This window comes from Coregonus lavaretus (genome assembly GCF_964263955.1).
Source record: "Coregonus lavaretus genome assembly, chromosome: 12".
NCBI lineage: Eukaryota > Metazoa > Chordata > Actinopteri > Salmoniformes > Salmonidae > Coregonus > Coregonus lavaretus.
Window position 1 is genome coordinate 5,188,095 of NC_139999.1, and position 13,712 is coordinate 5,201,806.

General features: G+C 45.3%; 2 protein-coding genes across 2 annotated transcripts; both read right to left on the minus strand.

The window, feature by feature from the left end:
• Positions 1-1,999: 1,999 nt before the first annotated feature.
• On the minus strand, positions 2,000-5,458 carry LOC311138676 (putative RNA-binding protein 15B). The gene has a single exon (XM_084173463.1). It carries the CDS (start codon positions 5,245-5,247, stop codon positions 2,689-2,691), a length of 2,559 nt encoding a protein of 852 aa, XP_084029589.1. The 5' UTR covers positions 5,248-5,458; the 3' UTR covers positions 2,000-2,688.
• Positions 5,459-6,553: 1,095 nt separating this feature from the next.
• On the minus strand, positions 6,554-10,348 carry LOC311138028 (mesencephalic astrocyte-derived neurotrophic factor-like). The gene is made up of 4 exons (XM_084172677.1): positions 10,132-10,348; positions 9,184-9,311; positions 8,900-9,041; positions 6,554-7,714 (listed from the first exon to the last, which is right to left on the minus strand). The coding sequence occupies exons 1-4, from the start codon at positions 10,220-10,222 to the stop codon at positions 7,530-7,532; spliced, it is 546 nt and encodes a 181-aa protein (XP_084028803.1). The 5' UTR covers positions 10,223-10,348; the 3' UTR covers positions 6,554-7,529.
• Between the last annotated feature and the right edge of the window lie 3,364 nt (positions 10,349-13,712).

The window sequence follows — 13,712 nt, forward strand, 5'->3', positions numbered from 1 at the left end:
ATAGCCACCAACACCACCATAGATACTGATAGCCACCAACACCACCATAGAGACTGATAGCCACCAACACCACCATAGAGACTGATAGCCACCAACACCACCATAGATACTGATAGCCACCAACACCACCATAGAGAGACTGATAGCCACCAACACCACCATAGAGACTGATAGCCACCAACACCACCATAGAGAGACTGATAGCCACCAACACCACCATAGAGAGAATGATAGCCACCAACACCACCATAGAGACTGATAGCCACCAACACCACCATAGAGACTGATAGCCACCAACACCACCATAGAGACTGATAGCCACCAACACCACCATAGAGAGACTGATAGCCACCAACACCACCATAGAGAGAATGATAGCCACCAACACCACCATAGAGACTGATAGCCACCAACACCACCATAGAGACTGATAGCCACCAACACCACCATAGAGACTGATAGCCACCAACACCACCATAGAGACTGATAGCCACCAACACCACCATAGAGAGACTGATAGCCACCAACACCACCATAGAGAGACTGATAGCCACCAACACCACCATAGAGACTGATAGCCACCAACACCACCATAGAGAGACTGATAGCCACCAACACCACCATAGAGAGACTGATAAGCACCAACACCACCATAGAGAGACTGATCGCCACCAACACCACCATAGAGAGACTGATCGCCACCAACACCACCATAGACTGATAGCCACCAACACCACCATAGAGAGACTGATAGCCACCAACACCACCATAGAGAGACTGATAGCCACCAACACCACCATAGAGAGACTGATAGCCACCAACACCACCATAGAGACTGATAGCCACCAACACCACCATAGATACTGATAGCCACCAACACCACCATAGAGACTGATAGCCACCAACACCACCAGAGACTGATAGCTACCAACACCACCATAGAGACACTGATAGCCACCAACACCACCATAGAGAATGATAGCCACCAACACCACCATAGAGAATGATAGCCACCAACACCACCATAGAGACTGATAGCCACCAACACCACCATAGAGACTGATAGCCACCAACACCACCATAGAGACTGATAGCCACCAACACCACCATAGAGACTGATAGCTACCAACACCACCATAGAGACTGATAGCCACCAACACCACCATAGAGACTGATAGCCACCAACACCACCATAGATACTGATAGCTACCAACACCACCATAGAGACTGATAGCCACCAACACCACCATAGAGACTGATAGCCACCAACACCACCATAGATACTGATAGCCACCAACACCACCATAGAGACACTGATAGCCACCAACACCACCATAGAGAATGATAGCCACCAACACCACCATAGAGACTGATAGCCACCAACACCACCATAGAGAGACTGATAGCCACCAACACCACCATAGAGAGACTGATAGCCACCAACACCACCATAGAGACTGATAGGTACCAACACCACCATAGAGAGACTGATAGCCACCAACACCACCATAGAGAGACTGATAAGCACCAACACCACCATAGAGACTGATAGCCACCAACACCACCATAGAGACTGATAGCCACCAACACCACCATAGAGAGACTGATAAGCACCAACACAGAGACTGATAGCCACCAACACCACCATAGAGACTGATAGCTACCAACACCACCATAGAGACTGATAGCCACCAACACCACCATAGAGACTGATAGCCACCAACACCACCATAGATACTGATAGCTACCAACACCACCATAGAGAGACTGATAGCCACCAACACCACCATAGAGAGACTGATAGCCACCAACACCACCATAGAGAGACTGATAGCCACCAACACCACCATAGAGACTGATAGCCACCAACACCACCATAGAGAATGATAGCCACCAACACCACCATAGAGACTGATAGCCACCAACACCACCATAGAGACTGATAGCCACCAACACCACCATAGATACTGATAGCCACCAACACCACCATAGAGACTGATAGACACCAACACCACCATAGAGACTGATAGCCACCAACACCACCATAGAGACTGATAGCTACCAACACCACCATAGAGAGACTGATAAGCACCAACACCACCATAGAGACTGATAGCCACCAACACCACCATAGATACTGATAGCTACCAACACCACCATAGAGAGACTGATAGCTACCAACACCACCATAGAGAGAATGATAGCCACCAACACCACCATAGAGACTAATAGACACAAGTGGTGTTGGTGGCTTAGTTTTTTAAAAATCAATAGTTACATATCGGGATATTATTTGACAATATTGCAATATTTTTGTGCTAGTTGGCTCTACCTGCAACAGAATTCCAGTATTGTTCCTTCATAGCTTGTTCTCCATCTTCTTTTTAAATAGGGAGCCAATTTGTTTTCAGTACTTTTCTTTCCATGACTGATCAAAACCCATGGCTCTCTCCTGTCCCTTTGCAGCAGACATATGGTGAGCAATATGTTTGGAACATCGAATCGCAATACATATAGAATCGTGAGAATCGCAATACATAACGTATCGGCACCTAAGTATCGTGATAATATCGTACCGTTAGGTCCCTGGCGATTCCCAGCCCTACTGACAGCTGTCTGTTGTTAATGTAGGTGTAATAACATTGACAGCCAACACCATAAAGACAGAAGGTGTCTTCTGTTAGTTAGTTAGGCAGAGTCATTGACAATAACAATCACAAGGTGCTCTTCATCCAGATTCTCCAAAGTCCTGCGTGCGCTCTGGAGGAACTGCTGGGAGAAGTCACAGGGGGGGAAGGCGTACAGCATGCCCCCCTTTCCCCCCTCCTTAGCCCCGCCCACAGGTAGACTGATCACTCCTGCAGCCTCCTTGTTTCTCAGGTAGGTGACCAGGTGACGGAGGAGTCTGATCTGTAGGCCTGGTTCAGGTGGAGGGGCCTCACGGTCGATGGGGCCCTGGAGGGCCAGGAGAACAGCATAGCCCTCGGAGCCACCATGCTTGATCCTCCTGGTGACTTCGTCCAGCCTGGTCTGGTCCATCCTCAGTCGCTGGGCGATCTTCAGCTGGGTCAGTTTCCCCTTCGCCTGGTGGTCCTTCATGACAGAGTGGAAGAACCCGGAGCCTCCCTCTAGAAGGTGCATGTTAGTGGGGAAGCAGGAGTTCTTCAGGGTGAAGTGACCGTGCCAGACTTTGGTGAGGGTGGTGGCACACTCTGAAAACATGCTGGGTGTTCTGGGGTCAGTTTTAGACGTGTCAGAGGTGTGGTTTATGTCGCTGGCCCGGTGGTTGCGTTCACGGTCCTTCTCTCTGTCCCCGCCAGTCTTCTTGTGGCGGTCCCGGCTGGAGGATGTCTCGTGGCCGTCCTGGCCAACCCGGTCCTCGTTGGAGTGGCGGCTGCTGTCAGGGCTCTGTCCCCTGGGCTCAGTGGTAGAGTCTGGGGCCCGGACCCTGGCTCTGTCTGGGCTGTCCTCTGGAGAAGCTGGCCCTGCTCCCCCTCCTCTCACCTTGGACCTGCCTCTCTCCTTCTCCAGAGAGGGCCAGTCTAGGGATAGGGACCTGCGTCTGCGTCTCTCCGCTCCAGCCCGCTCTGCGTCCCTCTCCTTCAGCCAGCGGTCTCTGCTTCGGCTCCGGGCTGCCCGGTCCCCTCGGCCACCACGGGACCCCCCAAATGCTTCACCCCCCCTGCACTCCAGGCTATTTGTTGGGGAGGTGAACTCTCTGTCCCCCCTGTCCCTGTCCAGCAGAGCTCTCTCGCTCTCCCGCTGGGTGAACAGGGCATGGGAGGGGGGCGAGCGGTCTCGGGCGCGTAGCTCTCTCTCCAGGCTGCGGTCGCGGTGCCTCAGCAGGTCCAGATGGGCAGGCAGGGGCACGGGGGGCTGGTACCCCGTTGGGTAGCTACGAGGCAGGGGCTCCTCAGCCTTGGCAAAGTCCACCCTCAGCCTCCTCTCTGGGCCTCCCAGGGGGAACCCTCTCATCTGGGTGCATGCGGCCTGGGAGGCATCCAGGCTCTCATACTGAATGTAGGCAAAACTGTCCCCTTTCACATAGTCTATGTTCCGGATGCTGCCAAAGCGGTCAAACTCTCGGGCCAGGGCTGCCAGGGAATTGCTGGGTCCCAGCCCTCCTACCCAGAGTCTGGTGGTAGGGTTAGCTTTACCATAGCCTATCTTCACCGGGTTCCCGCCAATCACGCGGCCCTGCATGGCTATCTTGGCCCTGTGAGCCATGTCTAAGTTCTGGAACTTGAGGAAAGCGTATGCTCCCCCCTGACCACGCGCTGGGCGTTTAATCACAACTTCCTCGATGACGCCGTACTTGTCGAAGCCTCTCCTCAGCTCGCCCTCGGTGACGTTGTGATCCAGGTTGCCGATGAACAGGTTCCTGCACGCCCGCGCGTCATCCTCAGGTTTTATGTCATCATGCTCAGGTACCGGCAGCCTGTATGGCCGTCCCCTCTCGTCTAACATCCCATAGTAATCTAAGATCCTCTCCCTCTCTCTGCTCAGTCCCAGCCCCTCTACAGGGTAGTGTCTCGGTGGTCGGATATCTCTGATACTACTAAGTCCAGCGCAGGGGGAGAGGGACCTTTGTCTATAAGAGGGATATGGGGCGCCATGGATGGGGACATAACCCACATCCGGCGGCGTGCAGCTGCGACGCCGGACGTACATGGGCTCTACTTTGAGGGGGCGGTCATAGAGTACAAACCTGGTTTTGGCATGCCTGGCCTCTTTAGCGTCCTCCGGGTGTCGGAAATTCACGTAGGCGACCCGGCCTAGCTCTGGAGTGTGGGATAGTTTCACACTGACGTCCCCGAACTTTTTAAACTCGTGAAACAGTCCGTCTTCAACGTGCTCGTCAGATAGTACCGAGCCGAGATTGCTAATGAGCAACGATTTGTATTCCAGAGTCCCCCCAGCTCCCCCCCGGGGACTCAGTAGTTCGGCTGCGGCTTTGCCTTTAGGCAGGGCGGCTGTAGTCCGGAGAGGAGTTCGGCCGAGGTCGTGGTGTTGTTGTCGGTGGTGGAGGGGGTCTCCGGCGGCCCCGCGCTCCTCCCGAAGCCGTGTCTTTTCTCGTTCCCTGCTCCTGCTCCGAGCATGTTGCCTCCCGCTTTCAGCGAGCAGCAAAGCAAGCGGTGGGGGCGGCACGTCCTCTCTCCGTGCCCCGTCCCGGTCCCGCTCTCTTTCCCGTATTCGTTTCGCTAAAGCCCTACTAGGACTGGAGTCCCTCCCGGCCTGTCGCTTCATTTTCAAAGGATGCCCAAACTTTTTCGCTAGCTAGCTAGCCAGCCAGTGTCTGCAGAAAAAATCCGGTCTGGAAGCAAATTCCTCCGTTTTGGGAGACGTTGCACATAAACGGACGTTAGTAACTTGTAACGAATGTTGCGACTCTGCATATATTCCGAAATAAAAAGATAAACGCGTTTAAAAACATATTAGAATCAGTGAACCTGTATCAACTCCGCCATCTTGGACAAAAGGAATGTGCGCGTTCCGCCAATGGGAGGGGTTTGAGTCGACGTAGCCGCAGGGCTAGTGACGTCATGTGGATCGCAGATAACCCTAACATTAGTTTTGAAAATATGTGACACAAATTAGATCATTTACAAAGAACTTGTATATTACGTGCCATGGAAACTGGAAATAACAAATGGTGAATAGAAAATGTTTCACATGCATTTTGAATAATACTGAAAAAATATATAAACGCAACATGCAACAATGTCATTGATTTGACTGATTACAGTTCATATGAAGAAATCAGTCAATTGAAATAAATTAACTAGGCCCTAAACTATAGATTTCACATTACTGGGAATACAGATATGCTTCTGTTGGTCACAGACACCTTTTTAAAAAATGGGCCTCGTGATCTTGTCAAGGTATTTTTGTGCATTCAAATTGCCATTGATAAAATGCAATTGTGTTCGTTGTCCATAGCTTATGCCTGCCCATACCATAACCCCACCGCCACCATGGGGCACTCTGTTCACAACGTTGACATCAGAAACCGCTCGCCCACATGACGCCATACACGTGGTCTGCGGTTCTACTGCCAAATTCTCTAAAACTTTGAAGGTGGCTTATGGTAGAGAAAGGAACATTAAATTATCTGGCAACAGCTCTGGTGGACATTCCTGCAGTCAGCATACCAATTGCACACTCCCTCAAAACTTAAGACATCTGTGGCATTGTGTTGTGTGACAAAACTGAACATTTTAGGCCCGTGTAGCTCAGTTCGTAGAGCATGGCGCTTGCAACACCAGGGTTGCGGGTTTGATTCCCACAGGGGGCCAGTATGAAAATGTATGCACTCACTAACTGCAAGTCGCTCTGGATAAGTGCGTCTGCTAAATGACTAAAATGTCATTTTAGAGTGGCCTTTTACAGCACAAGGTGCACCTGTGTAATGATCATGCTGTTTAATCAGCTTGTTGATATGCCACACCTGTCAGGTTGATGGATTATCTTGGCAAAGGAGAAATGTTGACTAACAGGGATGTAAACAAATTTGTGCACAACATTTGAAAGAAATAAGCTTTTTGTGCGCATGGAAAATTTCGGGGATCTTTTATTTCAGCTCATGAAACCAACACTTTACATGTTGCATTTATATTTTTTGTTCAGTAAAAAAAATACTCATGCCAAGTTAGACATTTATGACCATGTGTGATAATACTACCAGCATTGCTTATTAAAACACCATGACTTCTGACACCTGGTTTTCATATTTTAATGAAAAAGTATAGCACGGTTGTAATAAACATCAGGTCTTAGATGAAAGGTTGTGTGAAAGAACAGCAAATAACCTTTTATTTTATCTGCTCTTCCTCCATCCCTCCTCTTTTATATATTTCAGGGGTGGCCAAGCTTATTCGCAACGGGTTAATAACAGTGTGGGTGCAGGTATAATCAAGGTCTCGATTTGCAGACTGATGATTAGTCGATACGTAGAATCAGGTGTCTTACTACACCTACTGTCTAGGATCTTCTGCATATAAGCTTGTCCACCCCCCGTTATATTTGATTATACTGTTATTAATTAAGTCAAATTAAAAAGTACATCCCTTCAAAAAGGGAACTAAGGTCATGTACAGACTGTCGGGTGGTTCATATACCGCACAGCGAACATTACCCACCACAAAATACCCTCTCAGGACCACCAAGGAACCCTTCCCCAGGGCCTGTATAAACAAAGGCTACATCATAAATGACACCATATTCCCCATAGGGCTCTGGTCAAAGATAGTGCACTATATAGGGACTAAGGGTGCAATTTGGGATCCATCCAAAGTGTCTCAGAGTAGGAGTGCTGATCTAGGATTAGATTTGGCATTTAGATCAAAGAATAAGTAAGATTACATGGACGGGGGGGGGACCTGATCCTAGATCTGCACTCCTACTCTTGAGATGCTTGATACAGTCTTATTCATTATTATCTAAAAAAAAGGCTAAACTGATCCTAGAACAACACTTCTACTTTGAGACACTGAATACAATCCCAGGTCTGTACCCCACTCTCCCTCTGGTTACAGTTCTCTCCGTGCTTTGGCTTCGTTGGGGGCGTACTTGGGCATGAGTTCATTGATCTTGCGGATGAAGTCGGACTTCTCGGCACAGCCTTTGCACGACTCTCCCCACTCCTCCAGGATCTTCTTCAAGTCTTTCACCTTCAGCTTCTTCAGATCCACCGTGCTCAGGTCCACCTGTTTGTCTGCAGAGGGGAGAGAGAGAGAGAAGGTAATGATTCCATACTTGTAAAAGAGTATGGATTCGTAACTTCACTCCTCAGCCTGAAAATGTCTCCACTCGCGTTGCCGAACTGCTTTTCGGTGGTGTAAGTGGCTAAGAATAGGAGGGATTTCAGGAGGGTGGTCAAGTGTCTGTGTGGTAGAGGATTCAAGATGGAGGAAGGAAGCTACAGGCTACTGTTAAGAAAGCACACACAGTGACGCCTGTTATATACACATGACTGTAAGTCACTTTGGATAAAAGCGTCTGCTAAATGGCATATTATTATTATTATTATATACACAAACATTAATTGTCTCTTAGCAGGTGCTGATATCAAATGATGTTCACTAAAAAAGGTTAAACAAGACTCTGCATTCTATGCTGTGTGATTAACTGACATGGGAGCATACCGTAGAATACAGTGTGCAGAGTCTCTTCACCTTTCCGGAAGAGAGGTCAAATTACACTTAGGCAATAATAAGACTGCCAAACCCCAACAGTCAGGTACGGTGATGACATTTAAAATAGGTCCTCACCTGTGTTTGTGTATGTAAATAACTTGTAATACGCAGGAGGAGGGGGTTGGAAATAGCCACAGGCCTACATTGTACAATGTTTTTTTGACTAAGCATGATCCACAAACAATTATCTAATGGTATTGTGACAGTTGTAAAGAAATTCATTTATTATAAGCATTGTGATGAGTCCCACGTGAAAGAGGCTAAACTATGGGAACAAATAAGGGACAAAAAAAGAAGGAGAAATGTGGACTATTAAGCAGGGTTTAGCGGTCAGAGAAACATGTGGAATTGAGGGATGCTAACATACTCTGTATAGTACATTACATTTTACATTTTAGTCATTTAGCAGACGCTCTTATCCAGAGCGACTTACAGGAGCAATTAGGGTTAAGTGCCTTGCTTAAGGGCACATCGACAGATTTTTCACCTAGTCGGCTCGGGGATTAGAACCAGCGACCTTTCGGTTACTGGCACAACGCTCTTACCCACTAAGCTACCTGCCGCCCCATGATAGTACACATTCTATCTGCTACATCATTATGTTACACACATCATAAGTGTGGGTCGGTACTGTAGCATTGATTTAACTTACAAATAACTGCATACTAAGTCATATAAAATGGGTCTACATTTTGTTTTCTTACCGTATTTCAGTTCACAGATCTGACTGTCCTTTTTCTTCAGTTTCTCACAGATCTTGTCTACTGGTGTGTGGTAACTCAGGGGCTTGGAGATCTCATTGAGAATTTTGGTGGCTGCATCATTTGTTCCACCAATGTAGTAACACTAGGGTAGAGAAGGAAGAAAATAACATCAATGAATCAACAACAAATCCAGTGGATAATCTGGATAGGACACAATGTAACTACTTATCGACTAGACTTCCATTAAAACTAAACAAACAAAGATATTAGCCTAAATCACTTACAAAGCGATTTTCCTTGCCCTTGGTGTCTTTGCAGGTTTTGACGAGGGCCTTCTCGATGTCTGCGCTGGTGAATTTCACGTCGTTGTCTTGCAATGACTGGTAGAACCTTCCCAGGAAGCTCACGCACACTGAAAGGGAGGAAACAACACAAACAAGGAATGATTGGGTGGTCCTCTGTAGCTCAGCTGGTAGAGCATGGCGCTTGTAACGCCAGGGTAGTGGGTTCGATCCCCGGGACCACCCATACACAAAAATGTATGCACGCATGACTGTAAATCGCTTTGGATTAAAGTGTCTGCCTAATGGCATATTATTATTATTATTATTATTATCATTACATTAGGAGTGTACAGAATGGCATGACTTGTAATGCATTCCTTTCTATATCCTTTTCTAATAGAACATTTGGCTAATCTGATGGTATACAAGAAATAGGTAACTCCAGCAATACCATATACATAGGTTTTACAACTCTGAGACTTCTATGGTCAGTCTGTCCTATGTTACAGTAGGTTATCCATACGTTATATAGCCCAACACCCTAGATAAACCTGACCAATTCAGAGTAAAGTATCAGTTATCCCATCTAACAGAGAAACAACAGCTTGACATAGGAGCATATTACCTCATAAACAGAAACCACAGGCAGTATCTGGCAAGGTCCTAATGAGCAATTAAGTATGACTCTTAATTGACAGGTACTAGTTACCTAGCTAGCTAGACACAGCCAGTTGCAATACTTCTCTGCACACAAACATATATTTAGGAGCGCATTGAAAGACATATTTCCATTTAATGAATTGCAGCTAGCCAACTTCTAGGCTATTTGGCGAAGAATCATTGTCAATGCATGGAATTGTAGGTTGCCATAAAACGTAACTACGACTAGTTAAGTAGCTAGCTATATCCATAGCGACAGTGATGTAAATATCAGACAATCCAACCCACCTTCACACTCCCCATCTTTCAAAGCGTCGCTAATGCTCGGTACCAAAGCCAGCGCTGCGAGGGCGACCGACAAACTACTCAAACACAACATTTTAAGACAAATAGCTAACTTAATTTATTTCAGCTAGATGTAGCTACCTAAACGTTACGATATAAAACTACCTCTCTAGCGAAAAAAAATTACAGCTACACATGAGCAGCCAGAGTCGACGCCGGTAACGTGAGCACGCAATGTCCGGATTCTGCGAAGCTTCCTGCTGAACACGTCAACCTACGAAGGCTTCCCATTGGCTGTCCTTTCACTCTCTAGAACGCGATTGGTTCGTTCCCTGCAACGCAATGCACGTTTCTCTGATTGGACACGTGTTCTTCATTTCCGGGGACGTCGTCCAGTTGGCGCCATTCGATTGGATTAGAGCTCTGTACCTTTCATTACCGCACTTCTCAAGTCATTTCAGATGGAAACATCTAGAACAGAGACACACTGCCCTTTACCGCTGTCTGTGTCAATAGCTATACATTTAAGGCTACTTTCTTTACAGGGTCCCCAACTACATTATCAGCCACGGGACGATTTTTTTCATGAATGGATGGTCGGGGGGCCGGAACATAATTACAAATAATTTGTACACTTGCAAATTGACCCCAAGAAGCCCAAACAGATAGTATTTGACAAAAACATAATTATTTCAAACCTTAATTACATTGGGATACGATCACATATAATGTATATATTTATACATGGGAATACTTGAGAACAGATTTTAGAAATTAAAAATCACTTGGAGCTGAATTCCTGGTGTTTCTACAGTATTTTATGTCCAACAAGGAAAACGCTAAACAAACAAAAAACAATACAAAAACTGGTTACGCCAGTTGCTTTATTAATTGGCTAATTAGTTTGATTTACAGAAGGTTTACTGTAGAATAGAATAGAAAGCACAACATGGTGTCCTCTGGCCAATTTTAGTGATCAAATTACCTTTAGAAATGACCTTATTCTACGAGAACTACATATAGTTCACTGGTTTCCCATCCCTATTACTACTGACAAATAATTACAAGTTGAAACATCAATGAGCCAATAAAACAAAGATATTTAATGTTAAGCATTATTATTAATAATAAATGAATTCCACATCACAGTAGTTGAAGTAAGTAGGAAAAACGTGTTTGTATTTACATCTAAAATCTACATCACAGTTGATTCATGCTAACACAATATATACAATAAATTACTTTTAGAGTAATTAAAGGGTTTTCGTATTCCGTAAGAGCCGTAGAAGTAGCTGACGGTCCAGATTTGTCTGATCTTCGATTAAAAATACACAAAAAGAATCAAAAATAATTAAGCAAAATTAAAAGTCGTCCAATTTTTTTTGTATGTTTGTCAAATTTTGTAGGTTTTAAAAACACAATTTACATCAGAAAGTACAAGGCAGACAATTAATAATCACAATCTATACATGGCCCTTTTTAACCTTATGAACCCACAGAGAGAGAATGAGCCTGACGAGGTGGTCTGGGGAAAAACAACTGCAATGATTTCAAAACTGTTTTGTAACCGCCATTTGTAGAAATAAAATAAATTGGGAGGCTTTGCATAAGTCATACGCATAATGTGTTCCTAAATATCCTTTTGGCTCTGCTCATATAGAGAGAAATAATGACTATTCATGAGTATGTAAAATTATTAGGGCTGTCAAATGATTAAAATTATTAATCAAATTAATCAGAATTTTCAGTGGATTAATCATGATTAATCACTATTTGCAATTACACCTGAATCCTAACCATTTTTTTTCTGAAATGCATACGATGTCCCACTCACGTGCAACAGACAGGAACTGTTCTTTACAAGCCTCCGCAAAATGACGCTCCTCAGTTTTTAATATAGTCAGCGCAAAAGACTTCAGTTCCCACGTGTCACTGATTAAATGTGCAGTTACTCCGAGGTAATTGTTGTTACTCACTGATGTCCAATGGTCTCCTGTCAGGGCGATATGATTTACTTGAGCCAAGACCTCTTTCCTTTTTTCTTTTTCGTTTTCATAGAGCTCGTGGATTTTCTTCATAACTGTGGCTCTTGACGGTGGCTTATAGAATGAGTCTTGAGACGCCACTTGCAAAACATCAAGGAAACCTGAGTCTTCTACAATGCTAATGGGTCTACAATCCTTTGCAATCCATTTTGCTATTGTGTTGGTCAAATTATCTGAGGTTGATTTTGTTAATTGCCTGCAAACATTCAGCGTGGTCTGGCGCAAACCACTTGCTGAATCTGACGGCCCAGCAAACGCATGTTTGGCGTTGACATGGTACTTCAAGCTTGAACAGCTCCGGTGAAATTGAAACTCCTTCTTACAAATCTTGCAAATAACCTTGTACTTGTTAACTGTACCATCATCATTCTTTTTATATTTGAATCCGTCAATAGGCTCACCTTGCTCCATCTCGCCTCTAGCTCCCAACCACTTTCCTGACCTGAATAATTTGTCACACTGCGCATGCGTGAAATGCGTTTAAAAAATTGACGTAATTAACAGCAAACAACTAATTAACGTCGTTAACGCGCTATTTTTGACAGCCCTAAAAATTATACATTTTAGTCATTTAGCAGACGCTCTTATCCAGAGCGACTTACAGGAGCAATTAGGGTTAAGTGCCTTGCTCAAGGTCACATCGACAGATTTTTCACCTAGTCGGCTCGGGGATTAGAACCAGCGACCTTTCGGTTACTGGCACAACGCTCTTAACCACTAAGCTACCTGCCGCCCCATGTAAAATTATATATATATTTTTTAATGAAAAGTTACATGGAAAACATGAGGGGGAATTCCTGCTATTTCAACAACATTGCTCACAGAGATATAGTTGCTAATTAAAAACTAACTAATGGAGTTGCACTGGCTTCTGCCATCCGTGGAGGACACACTATCTAATCAAATCAATTATGCAGACTATCAGTAGTTACTATATTAACACTGTTATATCCTCTTACACTTAGAATCATGATTAGTGTCAGTAGATTAGGAGTGCCAGCAGGCCGGGAGGTAAAGTGGTGAACCTGCAGATGAGGGAGGGTGTGAGAGCACCTCTTTGCTGACTATGTTAAGGGGGCTGATTAACCCCTCTGCTTGTATGAGCCTGGAAGGGAGCCAGCTGGCGGTGTCTGTCTGTCTGAGTCCCCCTCTCTCTCACAACCAGTGAATAAACATTCTAGGTGCATGCACTTTCAACACTCCCTCCCTTCCTTCCATCATCACAAAGAGTACAATCACCACGTAACGGACACAAAACAACCTAGACGGACAGTAGTGGTGTGACCTTGTTTTGACATGTTTCAAGTGTTATAGGGGGGTTAATAAATACTCAATATCATCTTTATGTATGACATTGTTATATATGCTACACAGAAGCATTAGAAAATAAATTAAATTCAGTAGATTAATTTCAAAATAAAAGTCTGTCTACATTAGGAGACATGCACCTATACCCCATTACTTAGACAAGTATATACCGATTGTAGCCATGTCCCTTCTGTACATGATAGAATCTCTCACTGTAAAGGAGGACACGAG